This window comes from Eptatretus burgeri, chromosome 12 (assembly GCF_056783735.1).
Source record: "Eptatretus burgeri isolate ZD-2024b chromosome 12, Ebu_testis_v1, whole genome shotgun sequence".
Classification (NCBI taxonomy): Eukaryota; Metazoa; Chordata; class Myxini; order Myxiniformes; family Myxinidae; genus Eptatretus; species Eptatretus burgeri.
Genome location: NC_140972.1, coordinates 92290216 through 92317600, shown reverse-complemented (window position 1 = coordinate 92317600; position 27385 = coordinate 92290216). Strand labels below are relative to the sequence as shown.

General features: G+C 44.6%; 1 protein-coding gene across 6 annotated transcripts in view; it reads right to left on the bottom strand.

The window, feature by feature from the left end:
* RALBP1 (ralA binding protein 1) overlaps positions 1-27385 on the bottom strand; it is a 130973-nt gene that overhangs the window by 94404 nt on the left and 9184 nt on the right. For all 6 annotated transcript variants that reach the window (XM_085848873.1, XM_085848868.1, XM_085848872.1 and 3 more), the window contains exons 2-3: positions 24946-25222; positions 13700-13905 (exon numbers count right to left, since the gene is read on the bottom strand). In XM_085848873.1, the coding sequence (XP_085704999.1) occupies positions 13700-13905; positions 24946-25204 (465 nt within the window). In that variant the 5' untranslated portion in view covers positions 25205-25222. The remainder of the gene's footprint in view (positions 1-13699; positions 13906-24945; positions 25223-27385) is intronic.

Genomic DNA, 27385 nt, shown 5'->3' with positions numbered 1-27385 from the left:
TTGAGCATTTTTGTAGAAACCCATTAATATGCAAATTAGCGGTGGCCATTGCAAAATTACTATTTTTCTTAATATCTCCAAAAGTGAGCATCCAGATAGCCTGGTTGAGGTGTCTACACCCATGTTTTTAGGGTCACTGGTCATGATAAACCCACTTACAATTTGATAACATTGAAATTTAGCTCATTAATATGCAAATTAGCATAACCCTACCCCCTGAATTTGTCCACGCCGATCGGCGTTTTTGCAGTACAGTTATACAACAACAACAAAACTGTTTGAAAATAACTTGCGCAGAGCCGTTTATCCCCAGTACAGTTGTGAAGAAATGGCTGACCTCAGAAGATCAACAGCATGAACTGTTGCTGATCAAGTAAGTTGAGGCTTGTAATGTAATGAAAGAAAGATGGAGAACTGAGTTTTAAGTAAGAGTGATGTCTTCTGCTGCAGTAGAATGATCGATATTATTTGCAAGCAAGTTTTTATTTTTATTTTTTTTTTTAAACATGATCTGTCTAAAAGCAACTGTGTATTTCATTGGTTTTTAAAAGTACACAGGGTGGAACCTGTTTCCTGAGAATTTTTTTAAAATATGAACAAAGAAATTAAATGTTTACTGATGTTTATAATTACCTCTATTGTTAGAGGCTGAGGCTCCATCACCATGGGAGACTGTTTCTTCAGTCACTGCGATGCAACTAAAGCTGGAAAACCTCTGGTGACAGTTGGTCCAAACAGAGTGCGAAGTATCATCCGGTCAGGCAAAGCAAGACAAGATGGTGTACATGAAGAGCTTGAACAGAGATTACAGGCAGACGAATCTATCGAGCTCAAATGCCATAGAGAGTGTGTGTCAACGTACACATCACGCTCACACATAGAAAGACACCTGAAACGAATGAGTAATGTCTGTTTGGAAGATGCTTCAACAAGCAAAAGAAGCTGCCATTCAAAGACGACAGTATTTGACTTTAAAGAACATTGCATTTTTTGCGGAGAAAAGTGCATCATGAACTTTGATAAGAAGAATCCTAATCGTTGGCGGTGAGTTCTCCTTTGTAGGGCTGCAGATCGTGTTGATCGGACAACTTTCAAACAAACTATTCTAGATGTTATCGATTCCCACCAGGATGAAGAAGGACGCCAGGTCAAGATACGATTAATGGGCACAATCAGTGATTTTCATGCTGCTGATGCAAAATATCACGATGACTGCAGAAAGTCCTTCATGGCACCCCGCTCTGTTGCAGCAGCAGCACACAGTGGCAGAGAAACTCAGGACATTGAGCCAGCTGTCACTTCTACCATCCTATTGATGAAAAACGACATGTTGCACATCTGGAATTCAGTAGAAGTCCACAATATGTACAAGGATCATGGAGGAAAGCTATACTCTCGACGAACCCTGTTATCCAAATTGTTGGATATACTTGGCTCTGAGCTTCTGGTTCTGTCTGGTGAAGGTGTCGCTCGTTTAATCATGTTTCGCAGCAGAGCATCTACTGCGATGAACTTAGTAGCATCAGATGAAGACGACGTCATTGATGTTTCCATGGAACGAATTGCCAAGAAGGTTGCACAGGAATCTAAGCAGTTGTCATCCGACCCCAGTTCCTATCAGCCTAGAATTAATATAGATATTGCTAATGAAGCAGTGAGTTCAACCCTTCAATTGCTACTCTCCAAAATATCAGCTAAACTGGGCTGCACACTCCCAGGAGCTCTGATAGGAAACATCATAACGAATATGATCACCAATCGACGAACTACACTCCAAATAGCACTGGGCATTCAAGTCAGTCATAAAAGCCTCATCGAGCAGTTGTACAACTATCGTGTGACCTGTTCCTATGATGAGTTTCAGCGTTTCAAGGGATCAGCAGCAAAGGCTGCAACTGTTCACTCCGGGATTAGGGGAACCGCCAATGCTGAATGTGGCCTCGTTCAGGTTGTTGCTGACAACTTCGACACAAATATCTCATCCCAGAATGGACTCGTTTCAACACATTCTCTTGCAGTACAACTTACCATAAAAGATCAGGAGATATCTTCCACATCTGAAGATGAAGCCATCATCAGATGATTGACCCGTGATGAAATGACGACACCTGTGACAGAAGACATTTCGGTTCAAAGGTACAAGGGACCTGAGAAACCAGCAATGCCAGTTGAAGAAGCCACACGTGTGGTGTTACCTCTCTGCGTATTGGCTCATCAAGCTATACAACTTAGGAGAGTTCAATATATGGATTTCTCTTTTCTGAAGCAAATCACTTCTCATCAGAACACACCAGAGTTTGGTGGCTTTAAAACGAAGCTCTGCAGAGAGCAAGGACGATCCATCCAACCTGCAACGAGGGCCATTTATAGACCACTCATAGATATGGATCCAGCTGATCCGGACACAATGTTTACAGCAATGGAGGGAAAACGCTTGACCGCAGAGTGTGGACAAACCGTAACCATCTTCACAAATGACCAACAGCTGTATTGAGTGGCCATTAATGTTAAATTGGTTAATCCTGAGCGATTTACCCAGTTCATACCAAGGCTGGGCGGCATGCACACCCTTATGAGTTTCATCAGTTGTGTGGGGAACTTGATGGCTGAAAGTGGGCTGGAAGAGGTGATTAAATCTGCCTTTGGAGGTGTTGCTCATATGCATGGGGGAAAAAGTTTCCCCAAAACTTCAGGGCCCTGTGACTGGTGACTGAGGAGGTCCTTCGTTCCAGCGTGGCTCAGGCAGAAAGTCATGAAGACTTAATGGACACTCTTGAAACCAAAGCAACAAAGAGCATGATCACACAACTATGGGTACAGAACCTTGTGAAACCTGTATTCATCATGATGGCGTTTGTTCGTGCTGAGTGTGAAGGAGACTGGCCATTGCATCTTTGGGCTATGAAGGAGATGCTCCCTTACTTCTTCGTGGCTGGACATCACAACTATGCTAGATATGGGCTCTACCACCTTTGATCGATGGAAAGGCTTCATGGAGACATTCTGGAAATGTTCTTAAAAGGAGATCACGTAATGCGGCACAAGAAGGGCCTATGGAACGGCATATGGTCGGATATGTACATTGAGTCCACGTTCATGCGCTACGGTCATGGCATACATGGAATCCTTGGCATTACACTGAAGCCTTCTATACTGAAGAAGTGGGCCAAAAGTATGCACACGTTTAGTCAGATAGTCCACGATCTCACAGATATGTCTGAGGTGCACATAGTCACAGAGGTGACCATTCACAAGGAAGAGAAGCAATCACACATACGATCTGATGCAGAGGACCGAGATAAGATAAGGAGAAAACTCCAGTCCTGTATCGACCCACTTGACCCAAACGAACATGCAGACAGAGTTGTCAACAATGTAACTGGCAGAATTGGACTGGAGAAGGTGAATACGCCAAGGGCAGTTGACATTGGCCGAGCACAGATGCATTCATATGACAAAAGCTGGCCAGCAGGATTCAACGCTCCCTTACCTAAACAAGTCATAACTATGGTAGTGACACGGAAAGTCATGCGTGTGGGATCTACTGAGGTTTGTGATCTAAATCTCATCTACTCCAGGGTCATTGGACTCCAACAAAGTCAAAACATCAAACTATGTGACATCTTAGAATACAAGCTTGCACCTGTGCCAACATAAATGTTTGATGAAAAGGGGGAGATGAGAATAGCAAAGACCAAGTCGACATTGAAGAAGAATCTCCAAGTGGAAATCTCAACAAGACTGGGTCCACAACCTGAAGTCACCATCTTAGATGGTTGTGCAATCCTCTAGGTTATTCATTGGCCTAACAGGGGAATTGTGCAAGACTTTGTTGACAACTTCATGAGCTACATCATGGCAAAGGTGGACAAATCAGATGTATATCTGGTATTTGACAGATATCATGATTTCAGCATCAAGAGTGGAACAAGATTAGCAAGAGCTGGGCAGCAAGCTAGCAGGTGCCACAGGTTGAACCGCCAGACTCCACTGCCTCCACAGCTGGTGGTTCTATCAGTAACTGAGAACAAAGTTCAGCTGAGAGAACTGATTTGCCAGAATTTGATTGATGTTAGTCAATAGAGAAAGCAGAGCCAACACAGGCTCGTCATTACAGGACAGGAGTCTACCCCAGTGGAAATACACCACGGAGCCCAAAGGTGTCACACTGATTTGAAGACGACGCATGAGGAGGCAGATGTCATCATGATTCAGCAAGTCGCTAAAGTTTCCAAAGATGGCACAAAATGGCACAAAAACATTTGATTTACACAGGAATGTCTTCTTTTGTTCATGTTGTTAGCTGCTTTCATTGCATACTGTTGAATTGTTGAATCTGTATGAATAATAAAGTGATCTATATTCACAAAGACTGAAGTGTTTTTTTTATCTATGTCTATTTATTGACATTTTCAATAATGGCGACTGCTACTTTGCATATTAATGAGCTAAATTTAAATGTTATTAAATTTTAAGTTGGTTTATCATGACGAGTGACCCTAAAAAACATGGGTGTTTTAAAAAAATAAATAAATAAATAAAAATAAAAAACAACCAGGCTATTTGGATGCTTACTTTTGGAGATATTCAGAAAAATAGTAATTTCAACAATGGCCACTGCTAATTTGCATATTAATGGGTTTCCACAAAAATGCTCAAGGGTGCCAGAGTGGCATCAATCAGAATATTCATTCAGATGGTCTGGTGATCACAAAAATTCAGAAAAACATTGTGCGGACCCTAATGCAAGGTCATCTTGAAAAATGGTGTTTGACATCCGGACTAACTGGGTAAGGTGGGTGCAGAAAGCGATGGGTTTCGGACACAAGATTTCGATGCAAACACCAAGTTTAGGCATTCAGCCTTTTCACGCACGGTGTCAGCAGTGTGGCCATTTGAGGTAAGGGAGGGGATGGAGGGGGACCATACACCAGAAATAGATTTGATTGGATGCCACCAGGATTTGGAGGAGGGAGAGAGGTTTGAGAGTTCAGACTTGAGATGAGAAAGATGTTGTTTTCTGGCTGTCTTGAGGTTAGATACACACTTGTTCTGAGCTTTCTGGAAGGAACTGAAATTACCCTCAGCTGGGTTTGCTTTCCAAGAGGCAAGGGCAAGTTGCTTCATGACAACTGCCTCACTACAAGCTTCAGTGAACCATGGGTGGGAGGAAGGGTAGGACAAGTGTGTGTGTGTGAGTGAGTGAGTGAGTGAGTGAGTGAGTGAGTGAGTGAGTGAGTGATTCTTTGAAAGAATTCCCAGCATGAGTTGATGTTGAAGAAAGTAGCGATGGGAGACCAGTTTAGAAATTTGATGGCTGTTTGGAGACCCTGCCAGTCGGCCTGAGTGAAATGCCAGACTCGACGGCACTGAGGTCATTCTCTAACAGCCAGGGAGATGTCCACTTTGACAAGCACGTGGTCAGAAGTACCGATTGGAGCGGAGGAAGAACACCAGATATTTTCGGGAAATTTGTCAAAATCAGATCCAGAAGTGATGGAGTACTGTTGGTTGAGTTCCGGGTTGGGAAGTTGACCGATTGAATCAGTCCCAATGAGTCACAGAAGCCTTTTGCTGAAATGCCATGGCAGGTGAGAGAGGTGCCCACATCCAGCCAACTCGCATGATGACAATTGAAGTCATCACACATAGGAGGAAGAGAGAGTTCGGATGAGAGGATAGAAGCTGATCCATGTTTTCGGATAGTGAGGTGTAAATGGAGTCATCACTGTTTGGTGGATGGTACAGTACACATATAAACATGAGGTGGGGGTGGAGGGGAAGCCGTAGCCAGGGGTATTCCTGGGGGTGTGGGGGAGTAAGCGCAGTGCATGGAGAGTGAGGAATAGAGTCTTTGATGAAGAGAGAAAGTCCTCCACCAGGACGAGGCTCAGGTCTGTCATACCGGAGGAGGGAGTAACTTGGGAGAGATACTTGGGAGACAGAGACGTCTTGAAGGAGGAATGTTTCTGTTAAGCAGATTATGTCTGGTTTGTCAGTGGCAACCTGTATGGAAAGATCTGTAAGGTTTAAGCGAAGGCCCTGGATAGTTGAGGTCCAGACTGTTAATGAAGAGGGATGGGAGGAGGCTTTGGGTGCAGGGGATGAGAGGTTAGGAGAGTTGTTGAAAGAGTGTGGGGGATTGCAGGAGAGCTCGGGGAGGGCGGCTGATGAGGAGGAGAAAAGGTTCTGTGGTGCTGGGTTGAGGTGCAGTGGGGAATAATAAGAGTGGGCAGAAGGCAGTTGAGGATTTGAGGAGGTGAAGGGATGAGATGGGGGTGAGAGGGCAGGGGAAGGAGGCAGTTTTGTGGATGTGGGGGGGGGGAACTTTGAGAAGGGTGAGTGAATGGTGGGATAAGGGTGAGTGGGGAAAGTTGAGGGGGAAGGTGAGGGGGAGTTTTTGAGAAAGGTGAGAGGGAAGCTTGGAGGGAGAAGAGTGTGATGGTTGCTTTGAGAGGGAGGGGTGAGAGGGGTGAATTGGCATTGTAGTTGGAAAAATAAACAATGGTTGATGGAAAGCGAATAAGCATAGCAAACTGGTTTAAAAAAAAAAAAAAATTAAATTCGGAAATGCGATTAAACACACGTCTTGAGGGATGCAATTAAGGCGTGTTAAGAGAATGGAGAGAAGAAACGCTGTAACAGTGGGATTTTTGAGATGAGGTATGAAGGAGAGGTCGAATTGAGAGCAGTCTGTTGAAGTCGAAAAGAGTGGGGATACTTTGATACAGTAATGAGAACCACAAGGGTGAAAGAGGAAGATTCAGCAGAAAAAGAGATCGTTTTATTATCATTGTTATTTTTTGAGAGCATTTTCATCAAATTAGGGAAAGGAAAGGTTGAAGAAAAAAAATCGTGAGGATAATGGTGAATTTGGATTGATAAACGCAGAAGGTGGAAACAGATCGCGTGGTTACAGGAGAAGCACATGGTTACGGGAGGTGTTTCGTCAAAAGTGAATTTATTTGTTTGTTTGTTTATTTTTAATCAGGATTGTGTAAGATTCGGAAAAGGAAAGGTTGACGTAAAATCGTGGAGGTGTGTGGTGAATTTGGAATGGTCAATGCGGAGTGAAGCTGATGGATCGATGAAAAGTATCAGGAAGAGGGTGGAGAGACACGTGGTTACAGGAGGTGTATGGTTAGAAAGGATACAAGGGAAATTATTTTTTTCTGATGGATTTTTGAAGATGAGGTAAGATTCGGGAATGTAAGGTTGTAGGAAGAAATTGTGAGTGTAATGGTGAGAGTGGGTCAGCTCAAGTAGAAGAAAGATGGTGTGCCAGCAGAATGAGGAAGAAGAAGAAGAAGGATCGGGACTCGTGTATGTCGGGAGAAAGGTTGTTGTTATTTCACACTACACAAGAAACCGTGTTTAGTTGGGAGGGAATAGATGAGGGGCATTGGGAAAGTGGGTAAAATAGGAATTTAGGTAATGGGGAGAGAATACAAATAAAAACGATCGTACACCTAGAGGAGAAGGACGTGTAAGCCTCAAGTAACCCGGTAGGAGAAGGTTGACGAAAACTCACAAAATAGCATGATTTTTGAAACCAAACCAAACTACAAACACACACTAAGCATGTAGGTGAGGAAATAAACAATTACAATGGGACAAGTAACGACCGGAAATTTAACTTTGAGAAAGACGGCAGAAAACCCAGAACAAGAAGACAAAAATCGATAATTTATTATTAACAGGATAATTAATTTTTTTTTAAAAGATAGACAACAGAAAGTTCGTTTCGATCAAACCATTGTAGTAAATAGCAAAGAAATTAGAGTAAAAATCATTGTTGTAAAGATTTTCCCTGCAAAGGAAATTGATAGCTGCATTATGCTGCCCGGAAGTTAGCAAAATAACTGCAATACACAGCATGGTGCTAAAACAGATCCTCTTCACGACAGGCCTTCTAATTATAAGCAAGGTCATGGAATCTATAATTGCAGTTGAAATTAAATCCTTAATTTGCTCCATCAGCATGATCTCAGATTATCATCTGTTTGGTTTCAGACTCGGTCACTTGACACTGGACATGTTGCTTCTACTCTCCCAATAATGGATTGAGTCCCTCAATCATTGACATGAGATCACGGCCATCTCTCTGGACATATTTCGAGTACTTGATACAGTCTGGCACTCCTCCTTGATCTCAAAACACTCTGCTTATGGCATCCAAGGCCACCTCCTTTCATGGATCTCTGAATTCCTTAACTCCAGTATTCAGGGTATAGCTCTTAACAGGATCCTCTCATCTCTTCGTCAAGCCTGGAGTGCCCAAGACAGAATGCATCGGGCCCAGTCTTGTTCCTCATAGTCATAAATGATCTTTCTGATTTCCTTGAAAATCCTACCTATGTCTTTCCTCATGATTCCACCCCCTGCCATATAATTTCTCATCCTTCAGACAGGCAGGCAGCAGCCTCTTCCCTCACTGCAGAACCTGATAGAATCAGGAGCTGGTCCAACACTTGGAATATGCCTTTCAACCCTGATAAATCCACATACTCGCCCTGCCTCTCCGAATGGACTGTCTAGCTAACCCTTCCACCTACTTCCTATACAAACCACTTGAAGAGGTTAAGTCACTCAAAGCTTTGGTCCTCACGATCAGATATTTCTTGGGCAGACCATATTCCTAACATGGCATGTAAAGCCAGCCACTAACTGGGCATCCCTCATTGTGCAAAGGCTTTCCTTGGCCAATCTGACAACCCACAAAAGCTTCATTCACTGTTTGATGAAGTACTGCTCATTCCTTTGGGCTGGCAACCCTGCCTCACACCTTTCCCTTATTGATACCATGGAAAGCAAGGACATTAAAGTCATCGAGATATCTCGCATTAAAGCCGAGTATCTTGGCCGGTCCCTCTCACATCACAAACAGGTAGGTGGCCTCTCTGTATTCTACCACCTACTTTTTGGTGTTGTACCCTTTGCCCTCTCTTGGTTCTGTCCATCCCTGGTTTCTGCAGCATACACACAGTAACCCTCTTCTTATTAAACTCACAAAATCCAGGCTCATTGCTCACCTCTACTTCTTTGTTCATCTTCTCTCTCACCTGTGGAACCAACTCCCCCAGTCTGTTCAGTTCCTTTTGTTTGTTAGTTGTCGGTTGGTTGGCTCCTTTTCCATTTCATCCCCACTTTCCCCTTCCTCTTCTTGCCGTGTTTCCTTCAGCTTGTGTGCAGATTGTCCTTCCCCCCCCCCCCCCCCGTTCCACATCGATGTGTGCTTCTCCAACTCCCATTGACCTCACTCGCACTTCTACTCTTACTCTGCTGTTGGTGTTTCCCCCGTTTCATATTGTTCCCTTCCATTCTGCTCCCGCTCTTCCACAAGCCTTGATCATGTATACAAAAAGTATTTACGTTTGGGGTGGTGGGGAAGCAAAAAGAGTGCCCGAGACACGTGGAAAGGTTTCCCCAAGGCTCCCCAAACATTTGAAGACCTACTCCTGCAAAGTGAAATCAGTGACCAAATGACGTCAGGACTGGAGCGGTTTGTGGTATGACTCGATGACCGAACGAGTTCCACCATGGAGGTCAATGATGCCAGGAAGCAAGTGGTCATGCAAAAGTCAAGGAGCCTGGAGAACATGCCACCAACACATGCAGCATATAAAACGGACTAGCAACCAAGCCAACTGCTGGAACCAGGCCTGAACTCACGGGTATCAGCCCTATAAGCTTCCAAGCCTGTCAGACTGGGACTGGAGGAAGGACACCACAGGATGGCAACCACTGTGGACCACCCTTCCAGAAGCATCACAGTCATGCTATGAACTCATTCAAGGAGTGTGCACAGTCGCAGCCAAAATATTGGCACTCTTGCACTTTTTTCAAATAACTCACAATTTTCTCGAAAAAATAAGTTGAAATTGACAAAAGTATTTGATCTCCACAATTCTTTATTTCACTGTAAATATGACAGAACCTTTGTTTTTGATTTAGAACTGAATGCCCTTTTAAATCAGAAAATAAAAAGAAATGGCATTGACAAAATTGACACCCAAGACTTAATACTTGGTATCACAGCCTTTTGACAAAACAACTGCAGTCAAGCACTGTCTATCTGCCATGAATGAGCTTCCTAGTCCTCTCTACTGGCAGTTTGGCCAACTTTTCTTGTGCAAACTGCTCCAGTTCTCCCAGATTTGTGGGGTGCCTTCTCCCATATGCTGTTTTAAGATCTCCCCACAGGTGCTCAATGGGATATAGATCTTGACTCATTGCTGACCACTTCAGAACAATCCAGCATTTTGTCTTGAACTATGCCTGGGTGCATTTTGAAGTGTGTTTGGGGTCAATGTCCTGCTACAAGAACCATGACCTTCGACGGAGACCCAGCTTTCTGACACTGGGTTCAACATTGCGCTCCAAAATGCTTTGGTAATCTCCTGATTTCCTGATGCCATGCACACATTCAAGGCACCCAGTGCCAGAGGCAGCACAGGAACCCCAAAGCATCACTGAACCTCCTCCATGTTTCACTGTTGGGAAGGTGTTCTTTTCTTTGAAGGATTCGTTTGGTTTTCTGTAAACATAGAGATGATGTCCAAATCCAAAAAGCTCTAATTTGGTCTTATCTGTACACAGGACATTCTACCAGAAGGATTTTGGCTTGTCTAGGTGTGTTTTGGCAAACTCCAGTCGGGTTTTCTTATGTTTCTCTCTCAGCAGTGACATCCTCCTGGGTTTCTACCATACAACCAACCCCCCTTTCATCGAGTTGGCGATGGATGGTGCGAGTTGAAACTGTCGTACCTTGTGTGTGAAGGTCAGCTCAAATCTTTTTTGGTAGTTGACCGATGTGCCTTCTCCACCATGCGAACAATCCTTTGCTGCAATCTTCGATCAAGTTTTCTCTTGCGGCCACGTCCAGGGAGGTTGGCTACAGTGCCATGGGCCTTAAGCTTCCTGATAACATTGCGTATCGTGGACACAGGAACATCAAGGTCTCTGGAGATGGGCTTGTAGCCTTGAGATTGTCCATGCTTGGCTACAATCTTGTGCCTGACCTCCTCATATAATTCTCTGGTTTTCTTTCTTTTCTCCTTTGCGGTGCGCACACAGTGCAGAATGACTCTTTTTCTCCATTCAAACTGGTTGAATGAGTGATTTTTATATTGCAGGCACATGAAACTCACCACAGGTGAGTTCAATTCCAAAGTTAAGTAAAATCATCTGCTTGAAATGTAATTATTTCTCACAACTTCTAAAAGGTGCCAATGATACTGTCCGGGCCATTTTAGGATTTCTGTTTGTAATAAGTGAGGCTTTAATAATTTTTTCAGATTTTTTTGTTTTGATCCACTGCAAACCATGGAAATACATTTGTGGATACCAAAATATATTTTTTTTATTTCAACATTTATCTGGAAGAAATTGTGCAGTATTTGAAAAAAGTGCAACGGTGATCATTTTGGCCACGACAGTACAAAGGGATGCACTTCGGTGATACAAATGTGTCAAGGCTGCGCTCAAGTGTACGAGCTTCTGCTCTTATTCTGGAGCATGCTCACACCTCCCAGTTCTTTCGATCTCTGCATCAAATATGCATTGTGACACAATGTATATGTAGACACCTAAAAGTAGCTTCTAATAAACTGGGTGTATTTGTAGTATTATGAAGCACATCTCAACCAGAAACTGTATTTGAATCCTGATTGAGGTCATTGACATCTCAAGGTCAACAGAGGTCAAGGCTCCATTGATTTCACCTCTTCAAACTGGAAGGGCACTCGGTGGAGCACATACCTCCGCTACGTAATGCCTGATCCACGAGAACACATCGGGCCCAATAATTTTTTGAAATTTCATGCTATACAGTACTACATCGTTTTTGAGTCTTATCTCTCAATGGTGAAGAATCACTTATAAAATTAAATCTTTCTCATATCCAGATCCGGATTCGGATCTTCACCAAAATCTAATCAGTTAGTCCTTGTCACACACCCAACCTGCCCACCAAATTTCATCTGGATCCGTCCACAACTTTTTGAGATATCCTGCACACAAACATACAGATAGATAAACAGACAAAGAAACAGACAGAGAGGGGTGAAAACATAACCTCCTTGGCCTTAGCTGCCGGTGGCAGAGGTAATCATGTTGCAGGACACAGAAATACAGAAACACATAAAACAATGTGATTCTGGGATTTCTAGTCATGTTACTGTGGCACTTGGTGCACAAATAGCAAATTCTCATTGTCCAAGGTCATTGACCTCTCAAGGTCATCAGTGGTCAAATCCAAGATGGTTCCACATCTGAAAATAAAGTTTACAGTTTGTATAAATACTTGAAAAAAAGTTCATGATTTTAATCACAAAGTAGAGAATGTATTGGGTGGTCGCTCGACTACCCTTAGTCTCAGGTTTTCCGTCTGTCTGTATGTCTGTTGGGTGGTCGCTAGACTACCGTTATTCTCAGGTTTTCCGTCTGTCTGTATGTATGTAATGGACAGCTCTGGAGGCCAGAGGAGTCAACTGATTTTGATGAAACTTGACTGGTAGGTTCATACCAGGATGTAGTTGTATGCTTTTGAGCACCGTTGCTATGGACGCCACCGTTGCCTAGCAACGGGACTGAAATTTTTGAAAAATCCTTAAAAAAAAAAAATTGAAAATCAAAAATCGGCTTCCACGCTTTTATGCGCACTGTAATCAACCTCTGTCAAAAACTGTATGACTAGGATGCAATTATATAGCGACCACCCATGTCGCCAACCGGCTTGTCTGTTTGTATGTAATGGACAGCTCTGGAGGCCAGAGGAGTGAACCGATTTTGATGAAACTTGACTGGGTTCATACCAGGATCTAGTTGTATGCTTTTGAGCACCGTTGATATGGATGCCACCGTTGCCCAGCAACAGGACTTTGAAATTTTTGAAAAAAATGAGGTTTTTTTCGAAAATCAAAAATTGGCTTCCACGCTTTTATGCGCACTATAATCACCCTATTTGTCAAAAATTTTCAGCCCGATCCGTCAAAAACTGTAAGACTGGTATGCAATTCTATTACTATATGCTTTCACCCCAACGTTCGCGTTGGGTTTCCCCAACGTAGGGTTAGGGAATCGAACACAAATGATGAATGGACAGTTGTTCGTCATGTTCCTATTTGGAACAACGAATGGAAAAAAATTCCATCTAATGTGTTCTCTTCTCTACATATTTCAAATTCGCCTTAGTCTAGTGACACCCATGTCACCTACTGGCTTGTTTTATATTGTGAGCTTATATGCTGCACTAATAGCTTGTGAAAGGATGAAGTATAACACCCACCTCACATGCTCCTCATACAAGTGTCATATCTTAGAACAGTGGAAAGAAAAAGTAAAAAATGAAGAAAGTGATATTTAACATCCAGAAAGGCATTGGATGGGGGAAGGTGGAGGGGGGCAGGGTAAGATGTTGCCTCCACTACTCTGACTTGGATTCAATAAGCAATACATTCCAGGAGCTCATTTTTCCACAAGACCATGGATTTGGTGCCAGTCACACCATTAAATGCTCCTTCAAAAATCTATCGATCTAGACTCCCAGTGAAGGAATCAAACTTTGTCAAAAAGGATGAAGGCATCAAGAAATTAATAAATATTCATTGAAATATGTACATCAGATGGCATGTGAGAACGAAACAACATAGTACCATGTGGTTTATGGTATTACTCTGAAACAAAATAGTGTTCTTACCACAAGCTCTTTTGATTTCTTTTCTTTCTGTTTTTCCTCCTTTGGTTTATCTTCCTTTTGCTTTTCTTTCACTCGGACATCTTTCTCTTTCTTCTTTGAGAAGCTAGGCTTCTTGAACACATGGATTCCTTTCGACTTCTTGACCTTAGTAGGAGATTCGGCTTCATCGGCAGAGCTATCCTCCTGAAAAGCTGCATACCCCTCCACTGAATGAACATGGGAATGAATGTCACATTTCGACACAGTCATATCATGGAGAAAAAAAAATTTGAAGCAAAATAGGACTCAACCAATAAACCAATTTCATTGCACACAGAATGCTCATGCTCTATCAAAATATTGTATGTCTGACACATGCCTTTAATATATATATATATATATATATATATATATATATATATATATATATATATATATATATATATATATATATATATATATATATATATACACAAAACATATACAGAGACATGACAGAAGTAAATAGACACGATGATTTTTAAGGAATTTACTTATTGAATATTTGATCCATTTTAATACATTCACTAGTATTTGGTGGACTTGCCATTTGCAGATTTCAATGCTTTTACTCTTTCAGGCATAGAACTAATGAGTTCTGAAATTTTCTCTTGAGGGATTTCTGCCCAGGTTTCCCACAAACGGGTTAGCAATTCTGCCCATGACGTTGGTTTCCTGAACTTTTTCTGCACAGCTCGATCCAGCATGGCCCAGAGGTGTTCAATGGGATTCATCTCAAGAGACTGACTTGGCCATGGAAGTCACTTGATTCCATTTCTGTCCTGCCATCCTTTGGTCTATTTTGCAGTGTGGTATGGAGCTCCATCTTCCATGAACAGTGTTGTTTTTGACAATCTGACCAGTGGAGAAGACAGGGAGAAGTCTATCCTCAAGGATAGAAATGTATATCGTAGAGTTGATGTTGCCAACACACTCCACAAGCTCTGACCAACCAGTGCTCCAGATTTTTCCCCACACCATCACTGAAGAACCACCGTGTTTGACAGTTGGCTGCAATCAGTTCAAAGAGAACTCTTGACAGGGAAGTCTCCAGATCCATACGCATCCACTTTCAGCAAATTGAGCAAATTGGAGCTCAATTGAAAAAATTATAGTTTGCCCAAACTCCAAGGGTCTGTTGGACATCTCATCAGCACACTTGTTTCTCCTCACTGCTCTCCCATCATAGCCCAGTTGATGAAGGTACTGCATGGCAGTTCTTGAGCTAAGTTGGACTTCCTCTGCAACATCTGCTGCCTTGCAATGGGGAGTTTTCTTAATGGACCGCTTGACAACTCCAAGACACCTTTCTGAGGGCCCAGATCGACCAGAATGGAAATCTGTGGATTCCTTGCCTTCGCTGGTGAATTACACAATCACGCGAATGACCGTAGAAAGAAGAATGCCAAGGTTCTGAGCTATTTGATGCTGGCTAACTCCACATTCCAAATGGCCAACAATTCGTCCTCTTTGAAAATCTGAAAGTTTGTGTGCTCGTTCATGGGTTTGAGGCAATTGTCTTAGTTAATCGTCATACAGGACCAAGGAACTCGTATATGCAAAGAAATCATCGATTAACACAAATCACTGAGATGAAATGAAGAAATTTAAGGTGTCTATTTACTTCTGCCATGTCTCTGACTGGAAATATTACTAACATGGTAGTGAGGTACTTTTAATAATGTGGCAGTGAGGTGTTTTAAATTTTCTTTTTAGCTATACAAAAGGAAGAGTGAATGTGCACAACTGAGAAAGAGAGAGAAAGAGAGAAGAGAGAGAAAAAGAGAGAAAGAGAGAGAAAAGATAAAAGTTACTCATGAGGAGAAAAAAAAAAGACATTATGAGAGCTTACACGAATAATATTGTTGTGGTTACCAAATTCGCAAACCACCATTCAGGTCCCTTAGGTGAGATATCTCGGTAAGTATATGTGTAGTTAGGCCCAAACCCGTTGTCTAGTGGGAATAAATGTCATTCATGCGTGCTGCGACTCTTCAGGATAGCCGTTTTTCTTTTGCTATCTTTATTTTGGACCAACCGCCATTGTTACCACCACCAACCACAACATCAACCACCCACCGCGGCGCCGCTTCACGTCACACCTCGCAACCGTCGCATCGCCACCGTTCTTGCGCCGCTTGTGGGTACCGGTGTTGGACTCGTGCAGGGCGCGCGCCGAACAGCGTGTACAAAACCACGGATTTTCCTCTCCAAAAACGGATCAAAAACGACACACGCCCACTTTTGTTCCGTCCAATCGGAGAGCGAGGGGCGATTTGGCCCCGCCTCCAGGGCGTTCGCTATATGCAAATTCATGGATCAAAATGCATTCACGCCCACTTTTTCTCGGGCCAATGGGGAGTGAGGTGAAAGGTCGAAGGCAGGGGGTCAAAGGCGAAGCCACGGGGCTTATATAAGCGGCTGCGTTCGTCAGTGAAGAAATCAGTTGTTGGTCGTCGTCGTCGTCGTGTGCGTTGGAGTCGGAGCGAAGAGGACGGAGCTGTGGAGAGGCGGCGAAGGCAGACGAGGGGGTGCTCGCGTCGTGCCGGGAGCTGCACACCAGGGAGGCCGACGGCGCGACCTGGTCGAGGTGGAGACGCTCGTCGCGGGACTCGAGACAGAGTAAAAATCCTCCTTTCCCCGAGCATCAGCAACCCCCTCCTGTTTCCCCCCGCGCTGAGATAGTGCGACCAAGGGGGCCCCCTTCCCACCCCCTACCAGACACTGTCCGCGAGGCCCGCGGAGTTGAGGCACCATCGCCGCTCCGCGTCTCATCACCAGACGGGTAGGCCCGACCCGGTCTCGGCCTCAGGCCCGCCTCATCCTTGAGGGTGTTCTTTTTCTTGGTTTTGGGTATGTGTTGTCGGCGCCGTCTGTGAAGTAGAATTGTATAAGTGTTGCCGTGTGCTCGGTAGTCGGTATTAGCTCTGCATTGTGTCTTCGCTTTTACATTTGCTTTTTGTGTAAAATTGCATTGTGTTTCTTTTCCTTTTCTATGTGCTTTTGGTGGAATTGAATATGTGTGCTTTCCGTTCATCGCGAATAAATGTGCTTTGTGTTGAACTGTTTCCCGCTTCGCTTCGTCATTTCTTTCATTGAATCCTCATCTTGCTTCACGTAAAGGGTTGGTAGTGGGCTGAATACGCCCGATAATTAATCGAACCGTCGAGGTCGACGAATAACACCGCTCGGTTATCCCGATAGTACGGAACGGGTCGCTTAAGTGGCCCGTGTCCGAAGTCGACCTGCGGCGAGGTGCGATCGCCCGGTCTACCCTCCGTGTGGGTACTTAGGTAGGTCGAATTTGGCGAGCAACCCTATCCCACGCGGGGGCCGATTGGCTCGATCGCGGTGAGACCGAAAGGTCCACCCGTGACTGGTTCCCGGCGTTAGTCCGAGAGGGTCACGACTGGATTGTCCGTCCGGTGGGCGACGTGCCGCGATTCGAGTTACGTGGCCGTCGCACGCAGGCGGGCGCGAATCTGCAACACTGGTGTCAGGAGTGGGATACAAATCCATCGCCCTCCTCGCGGCACTGGAATCGGAGAACAGGAAAACGGGCTCTCCTGTCTCCAGCTAAATTCACGGGAATCGGTCCAGGGGTGAGAGAAGCGACCCCCGATTCCCTCCAAATTACGAGCGAGCGAAATTAACCCTTCACGAGAAGCAAGATGGCATCTCAAGGCGAGCGGGAGCCGGGGGTATTAGAAATGGATGTAGAATGTGTAGAATCCATGGCTCAGGATGAAATCCCCGTGCAGGAAATGTTGGTTGTACAGGAAAACGAACTCGCCCAACTGAACCCAGAGCCCGAAATGGGTGCGGCAGCGGCCGCGGTGTATGACACCTCCCCTCCCCCTCTCCACCAAAACCCCCCGACCCTTGCCGAAACGGCTCACCCAAGCGCACCCGACATGGCCCAGCTATGCGCCATGCTGGCGGCAATGACAAATGAAATGAAAAACGAAATGAAAGGCATGAACGAAAAGATAAATGCGAACATGAAAGAAAAGATGGATGCGAATACACAACAAATAAACGAAAAGATGGATACAAACACAAACAAAATGAACAAGCAAATGAGGGAAGAAATGAAAGAGCTGCGGGGTGAGACGCAGAACATGGGCCGATGCCTGCAGGCGGGCATGAAGGCCGTGATAAAGGAAATAATAATAGTTGAGACAAGGAGGTAAAGGGTGAAGAGTTGGCAGAGACACGGGAGACAGAAAAAATAGAGGAGAGACTGCACGATGAAGACGGGGTAAGTGACGCACACACACACACGGAGGTAGTGGAGGATGATGGGGGTGAGCTCGCGGAGCGTGTAGGGACCTGGTGCGAGCAGCGGGATAGCCTCCTCCAGGAACGAGGGGAGGGAGTATGCCCCCTTGAGGCGAGTCACGACCAGGTGAGTTCGGTCGTGCTTTGCGAGGTTGAGAGGACGGGTGCTGTGGACAGGTGCACGGAGAGCTTGGGGGGTATAGAGGCCCCGGAGACCCTTGTGGGGACACGAATCCCCAGTGTGGTTGTCCCTGTGTGTGTGGTGCAAGGTGTGAGTGCATCCCCGTGTGTGGAAGCAACCCCGTGTGTGAGTGGTGTGGTGGCGAGTGTGCCGGAGTGTGTGCTTCCCAGCACGCCGTGTGTAAAAGGGGCACCGCGGGTGAGTGAGGCACGGAGTGTGGATGAGGCACCGCGGGTGAGTACCCCCGCGTGTGTGAGTGAGGGGCCGTGTGTGGATGAGGCACCGCGGGTGAGTGCCCCCGCGTGTGTGGGTGAGGCACCGTGTGTGAGTGAGGCCGTGTGTGTGGATGAAACGGCCAGTGTGGATGAGGAACCGCGGGTGAGTGCCCCCGCGTGTGTGGATGAGGCACCGCGGTTGAGTGCCCCGCGTGTATGAGTGAGGCACGGTGTGTGGATGAGGCACCGCGAGTGAATGGAGCACCACGTGTGAGTGGTATGGGTTATGCAAGGGAGACCGTGTGTGTGAGAGAGCGGAATGTGAGGGAGATGTCGGTTGGCATGCGGGAGCACGCAGCCGCGTCTCCCGGTGTGAATGTGAGGGAATGGACTGTGAGCGTCGTAACACGCAGGTGTGCGTGGGTGGAATGGAGGCGACGGCGGCGACATGTAAGGAAAGAAAGCTGAGAAGCGGCTGTAGTTGTTTCGGGGACCGTGCCGGGTTCACCCAGCAGTGAGCACGAGGTCCGTGCTGTGCAACGCACGAGACCACCACGTGCTCGCTTGCGAGAGTGAAGTCCCGGTCCGGAAACGCACGCGGTGGATTTGCCGATCCCGCGGACGGACAAAGTTTAGGCAGGATTATGGATTTGGACCGGACGGGTTCTCCACGCGATCGTGTGTGTTAAGCTCCAACGGGCAAAGCACATGTGTTCGCGTGGGGAACCCCTCGAGACGTGGGGCTTGTGTTTTTTTTTTATGCGCACGGTGACGCCATGGCTGCACGTGGGGTTGGAATCCGGCAGGAGGGGTATCCCTGCCGGATGGTGCCGTCCAAGGAGGGACGAGAAACACGGAGCTGTGGAGAGGCGGCGAAGGCAGACGAGGGGGTGCTCGCGTCGTGCCGGGAGCTGCACACCAGGGAGGCCGACGGCGCGACCTGGTCGAGGTGGAGACGCTCGTCGCGGGACTCGAGACAGAGTAAAAATCCTCCTTTCCCCGAGCATCAGCAACCCCCTCCTGTTTCCCCCCGCGCTGAGATAGTGCGACCAAGGGGGCCCCCTTCCCACCCCCTACCAGACACTGTCCGCGAGGCCCGCGGAGTTGAGGCACCATCGCCGCTCCGCGTCTCATCACCAGACGGGTAGGCCCGACCCGGTCTCGGCCTCAGGCCCGCCTCATCCTTGAGGGTGTTCTTTTTCTTGGTTTTGGGTATGTGTTGTCGGCGCCGTCTGTGAAGTAGAATTGTATAAGTGTTGCCGTGTGCTCGGTAGTCGGTATTAGCTCTGCATTGTGTCTTCGCTTTTACATTTGCTTTTTGTGTAAAATTGCATTGTGTTTCTTTTCCTTTTCTATGTGCTTTTGGTGGAATTGAATATGTGTGCTTTCCGTTCATCGCGAATAAATGTGCTTTGTGTTGAACTGTTTCCCGCTTCGCTTCGTCATTTCTTTCATTGAATCCTCATCTTGCTTCACGTAAAGGGTTGGTAGTGGGCTGAATACGCCCGATAATTAATCGAACCGTCGAGGTCGACGAATAACACCGCTCGGTTATCCAGATAGTACGGAACGGGTCGCTTAAGTGGCCCGTGTCCGAAGTCGACCTGCGGCGAGGTGCGATCGCCCGGTCTACCCTCCGTGTGGGTACTTAGGTAGGTCGAATTTGGCGAGCAACCCTATCCCACGCGGGGGCCGATTGGCTCGATCGCGGTGAGACCGAAAGGTCCACCCGTGACTGGTTCCCGGCGTTAGTCCGAGAGGGTCACGACTGGATTGTCCGTCCGGTGGGCGACGTGCCGCGATTCGAGTTACGTGGCCGTCGCACGCCGGCGGGCGCGAATCTGCAACAATATCTTCAAAATCAAAAGCACTAAAGGCAAAGGATAAACTTCAAGAAATTATTTTAAATTAAAAAATAAAAATAAAAGATAAGTACCGGTACATTCAAAGTACACTGCCCCATGCCAAATAAATAAATAACAATCCTCCAGCGTGCAACGTCACCGGGGTGCCTTCGGCGCCCGGCGATGCCAGCTTGCAGCACATGGAGTCAGAATTGGGAGGGAGCAGTGTGCAATAATTGATTGATTAATTGCATTGTTAAAAATCAATAAATAATAATGGGAAAATAATTAATTTCTTAATAAATTGGCAAATAGCATATCTAAATCACTACTGTTTCATCTGAATCTGTAACTTTTTGAAAAATTAAGTAACAAATTGATTAATCGATAAATCAAGAATACCCTTTAAGCCAAATTACTTGTTCACTGTTGTGTCCAAATATCAGCTTCCTAACTCAAAAGGTGCCCAAGATATTGTCAGGATGAGAAATAAAATAAATAAGTAATTACTAAATTGATAATAATTAAGTAATCTATAAAATTAATTGATTAATCCAAAAATATAAAATACCATTTTTGCCAAAGGACATCTTCAATTTTGTCCCCAAATTTCAGCTTCCTATCTCAAAGGATGGTTGAGATATCGTCCAGAAAAACAAACAAATAAATGAAAAAATCACTCAGAGTGACACTTAGCAAAACGGAATGGCACTCGGTAGAACGCATACCTCCGCCAGGCTGAATAGTTTACATTTTGTATGCCACTGATAGGTCGGATGTGAATCCTGACCTTAACCAAAATCAAATCGACTTGTTCTTGTCACCGAACCAACTCTTCCACCTAGTTTTGTCGTAACTCGTCTGCAACTTTTTGAGATAACATGCGACGCATTGTTTTTGGCTCCATCTCTCAGTGGTGAAGAATCACTTGAAAAATTCTCGTATCCGGATTCAGATTCGAAGTTTCACCAAGATTGAATCAATTCGTCCTGGTCACACTTCCAAACCTGTCCATAAAATTTCTGTGGAATCCATCCATAACCTTTTGAGATACTGTGCTATATATCGATTTTGGCCCTATCTCTCAATGGTAAAATCACTTGAAAAATTCTCGGATCCGGATCTTCACAAAAATCAAATCAATCTGTCGTTGACACACACACACACACACACACACACACACACACACACACACACACACACACACACACACACACACACACACACACACACACACACACACACACACTTGTGCTATATATCGATTTTGGCCCTATCTCTAAATGGTGAATTCACTTAAAAAATTCTCAGATCCGGATCCGGATTCGGATCTTCACCAAAATTAAGCGTTGCTGTCCTTGGCCAGTCAACTATATACACAAAAAATTTCAGAACGATTGCTTGAAAACTGTGGCCAAAAATCGTGTGACAAACAGACAGACAGACAGACAGACAGACAGACAGACAGACACGCTACAGACACAACAGACCAAAAAGACTTGACAATTTTTTTTTCACTAAGTAACAAACAAGAAAGCAAGAAAACAAACGGAGTAAAAACTGAGTACGCCCTTCCTTTGGTGCCTGGTGATGACGTCAAGCATGGCCTGGATATGGAATTGGGAAGGAGCAAAATTGGGAAAAAAATTTTGTATACATCGACAAGGCTCGTGGAAGAGCTAGTACACTCAATGGATCAAGACGCAAGACAAAAACAAGATGCAAAACACACACATGCACTGGGTAGACAGACAGAGGATGCATGGGGTGGACAAGGTGGATGCAGAAAGATGCTCCAAGGAGGGAAAACTGGACAGTTAGGAGGAGGGGGAATTTGGGTGAGGTTAATGAGCGTAGAAAAGATCATGGTTTTGGATTGCAGACAATCTGAGATGGTGGAGAACAGCTGTCTTGAAGACCTGAAGGGAAGAATGAGATTGAAGAGGATGTGAAAGTTGATTCCACAGACAGGAAAAAAAAAGGAACAAATTATTGGAGGTGAGCAGTGATCATGCGTTTTGAGAGTTTCAGCAGAAGGGGTTGATGGTGGACATTGTGAGCCCTGAAAAAAACCTGGGGGGGGGAAGCATGGAAAGAGCAGAGGGTGCAAGACCAGAAAGGAAGCAGTAGAAGACAGAGGCCACAGACCTATCTACGATGGTGAAGTAATAAGCCCATAGACTCAGCTTCATCACAGGAGATTCCACTAATTATAAAGGAGCCAGCACTCCATCAAGCTGTGGAAGGAAGCCTTGTAGGTGGATAGGAGTTCAGGTGTGCCAAGGAAGGACTTTGCCCATGTAAGACATAGTATGCCCAGTCAGTGGCTGGCTTTGGAGACCAACTTTGAAATGTGGTTTGCCCAAGATCACAGCTGATAGTGAGACCCAGAATGGGCATTCATTTAATTACACATTTAGTGAGGTTTTGTATATATTTATGGAGCTATCATGTCTTTTGTATTGAGATACATTCGGACACTTTACGCCACCAAACCTAACAGCCCCATAATAAGGTATCTTCGATTTATAACACCATTAGCCTGCAGGCTGGAGAGGGTGACCTCCTCCCCCCCCCCCCAGTACTCGACTAAATATCTTGGGTTGGAATTTTACTTTCGATACGTTCTTGAGAGGTACCCATAATCAGGTGAAGCAATTTTCGCTCTGAAATTTGGGGTTTTAAAAAAATGATTCTCCATTTTTATACTCAAATTGGTTGCTTAGCAGCCTTAGGTCTCAGTTGGAATATACTGTTTGTTGTGTGTGTGTGTATATATATATATATATATATATATATATATATATATATATATATATATATATATATATACACACACAAATATAAATATATATATACATATATATATACATATACATATATATATATATATATATATATATATATATATATATATATATATATATATATATATATATATATATATATATATATACACACACAAATATAAATATATATTAAAAAAAACAGGAATAAATTCCTGCATGGGGCGAGTATGAAAAAATTCTGACTCAACCTAGGACCTCATCTATTACGTGGCGACAGCCCACCGAGCAAATGAGTCTTCGGGATGTCTTCAGACATTTTTCACACTAACACTGCAAGCTTTATAATGGTTGTCGTCTTACGTGTCTGTATATAAAATTATATTTCAGGAATAATCAATACTGTACAAGTGTGTGTGGGTGTGTGTTTGAGATTACATGCATAAAACGTTGTTTATTTGTTACATGTATAAAGCATCCTGGTGATGCCTGTGCTTGCCCCCATTTGTTCTCATCCCAACTCCTCCACCCAACACACCTTCCCCCAAGTGAGATTAAGTTGATAAATTGTCAGATTGAATTGATGATGTGTGTATGCAATGCAGGGCTGAAGGGATGAATGGCCTCCTCCTACGTCCAGGTTCCTCGTGTAACCCCCTCTTTTGCTCACAAAGGGTTAAGGCCCAAAACCTCAGCTTCTCCTTCCTTCTGACAATGATTAACATACCTTGATCAATGTTCTGATGATTCCATCCAATGTTCTATCATCCACCAACACAGACACGAGTGTGTTCACAAGAAAGACTAGTTTTTCATTCTACTTTATGATGGGATAAATTTTATTGGATTGTGTATCACTTTTGATCAGTGTTATGGACATTAAAAAAAAAAAAAATTGGATAAAGTCTAATCTCAAATTAAGCATGACCATGGGATGTACATTTTTACAGGCTGAGCTTCCATGACATATCTACCAATACAGAAAGTAACGAGAAGGGCACTCGGAAGAGTGCATTCCTCCGCCATGTAATGCCTGATCCACGAGAACATATCGGGCCAAATACATTTTTGAGATATCATGCTATATATCGTTTTTGGCCCTCTCTCTCAATGGTGAAGAGTCACTTTAAAAATTAAATAATTCTTGTATGCAGATCCAGATTTGGATCTTCACTAAAATCGAACCAATTCTTTCTTGTCACAATACCCAACCTGTCCATCAACTTTCATCCAAATCCATGCACAACCTTTTGAGATGTGTGTGTGTATATATATATATATATATATATATATATATATATATATATATATATATATATATATATATATATATATATATATATATATATACATATACATATACATATACATATACACACACACACAAGTTTAGTCCAATGTCTCAATGGTGAAGAATCACTTTAAAAATTCTCAGACCCGGATTCGGATCTTCACCAAAAATGAATCAATTCTTCCTTGTCACACACCCGTGTCCACAAAATTTCGTCCGAATCTGTCCACAACTTTTTGAGATATTATGCTATATATCATTTTTGGTCCTATCTCTCAACAGTGAAGAATCACTTTAAAATTTCTTGTAGTCAGATCCAGATCCGGATCTTCACCAAAATCTAATCAGTTCGTCCTTGTCACACACCCAACCCAACCTGCCCACAAAACTTCATCCGCATCTGCCCACAACGTTTTGAGATATCCTACACGCAGACAGACAAACAGACAGACAGACAGACAGACAGAAAGGGGTGAAAACATAACCTCCTTCACCTTGGGTGGTGGAGGTAACTAGTCATTAACTGCCAGAGAGATGACAACAAAAAAAAATTACAATACCACATATCAAAACAGCTTGCTCAAAATTCAACACTTGTGCAATATATTACTCCAATAAAAGAATACCAACATCGTTTCTCCTTCTTCTTAAATTTTCCTTTCCTCTTTGCACCATCTCTGTCTTCATCCGAAGGCACCTCCCCAATGTGGTGTGGCCCTTCTTGCGATGCAATTGGCTCAGTTAGGCGATACAGGCCAGGAAACTTGTTTGGACTAACTTCCTCCTCCTCCTCCTCCTCTTCTAGACTTGGGCTGCGGCCAGTACCTGTTGTCTCGACTCGTCGAGGTTCATGAGGGCTACCCGGTGCAGGCAGGAAGCACTCTGCCATGCTTCACTCTGGCTGATCCTAGGGAGGTGAGGAAAAACATTTCATTCAGCATCCATCCACCTCAAAATATATGGTTTTGGTTTGTTTGTTTGTTTTGTTGTTGTTTTGTTGTTGTTTTTTGTAAGGAAAAAGGCACATCAAACCAAAAAGGAACTAGATTGACTCTACTCATCGAGTAATAAAAAAAGCAAAAGCAGATCCAGTCTCGGGCGACGTTTCAGCCGCTTCCCAGTGAGCTTCCTCACGCCAATAGACCCCGAGCCTCAGCACGTGTCCACTTTTATTCCGAAGGAAACAATTCATTTCCGGTCATTTGCCAGTGCAAGAGATCAATTGAGGAATGTTTTCATTTTACTAAACCTTAAACAATAAACGTCAATCACATAATTGATTGTCTGCTCTGCTCTTTTTGTTATTTACTCGAGATCTGGCATTGCATGCATGGGGTGAATGGGTGTGTGCGCTTGCTCTTTTGTTTCTGGGGCATGGTCAGTCGAGAACAGTGGTGAATTTGGCGAGAGGATAAGAAAGGTTAAAATACAAGAAGATGAAACTTTGGTATTTTTCGATGTGGTTTCACTTTTCACCAAAATCCCAGTCGATCTGCTGGTGAGTGTCACGCTTGATGAGTTGGAACATTCTCATGACTGGAAAAATGGCTTGTCGGAACAGCCAATGAACACATGAGGATGTTACCAGCCTGCTGGAGATGTGTCTAAAAAGCACCACTTTAATGTATGATGGGACATACTCATCAACACATATTTGGAACAGCAATGGTTTCACTGGTCTCTGGTCTCTGGTGTTGTGGTTAACTTGGTGATGGAGGAACTCGAGCAAAAGATATTTGAGCCTCGCGAGAATTGGCTCGCATGATACTTCAACAGATATGCACGTGGATGACACGTTCACCGTTGTACATAGTGTCATGGTGGACCACCTTCTTGGGCAACTTGACCGAGTAATTTCCAGTATTAGCTTCACAAATGAAATGGAAAAAGAAACATCAAATTTGAGGAAGTGATACTCAAATCCACATAAACATGGCAGAAAACATCTTGCTTTTCACTCCATTGGAATTGGCTGGTCAATAAAGCAGATTGCATCAGTAACATGGAAATTGAAGCTGGGGGTATGTTTTTAGGCCACATGACTCATGACCAACTTTCATCATTAGTGGCTCCAATTTTGCTACCACCAGAAGAGCAAACTCAACCAGTACTCTGTTGAGGTGGTGCTCAAAGCAAGGTGCACACCATTCTACATCTCGGCTGTGGCACAGAACCTCACATTGCAAGACCTCTTGAGCTTCACCTCTGCATCACGTGTGGGGGGGAGTCGCATCGAATGACCTTCCAAGCTTCCAGAATTGTGTGCCGTGAAATGGAGAGAAAGAGAGAAAGGAGAGAAAGGAGAGAAAGGAGAGAAAGGAGAGAAAGAGGAGAGAAAGGGGAGAGAAAGGGGAGAGAAAGGGGAGAGAAAGGGGAGAGAAGGGGAGGAGAAAGGGGAGAGAAAGGGGAGAGAAAGGGGAGAGAAAGGGGAGAGAAAGGGGAGAGAAAGGGAGAGAAAGAGGAGAGAAAGAGGAGAGAAAGGGGAGAGAAAGGGAGAGAAAGGGAGAGAAAGGGGAGAGAAAGGGGAGAGAAAGGGGAGAGAAAGGGGAGAGAAAGGGGAGAGAAAGGGGAGAGAAAGGGGAGAGAAAGGGAGAGAAAGGGGAGAGAAAGGGGAGAGAAAGGGAGAGAAAGGGGAGAGAAAGGGGAGAGAAAGGGGAGAGAAAGGGGAGAGAAAGGGAGAGAAAGGGGAGAGAAAGGGGAGAGAAAGGGGAGAGAAAGGGGAGAGAAAGGGGAGAGAAAGGGAGAGAAAGGGAGAGAAAGGGGAGAGAAAGGGGAGAGAAAGGGGAGAGAAAGGGAGAGAAAGGGGAGAGAAAGGGGAGAGAAAGGGGAGAGAAAGGGGAGAGAAAGGGGAGAGAAAGGGGAGAGAAAGGGGAGAGAAAGGGAGAGAGAGAAAGGGGAGAGAAAGGGAGAGAAAGGGGAGAGAAAGGGAGAGAAAGGGGAGAGAAAGGGAGAGAAAGGGGAGAGAAAGGGAGAGAAAGGGGAGAGAAAGGAGAGAAAGGGGAGAGAAAGGAGAGAAAGGGAGAGAAAGGAGAGAAAGGGAGAGAAAGGGGAGAGAAAGGGGAGAGAAAGG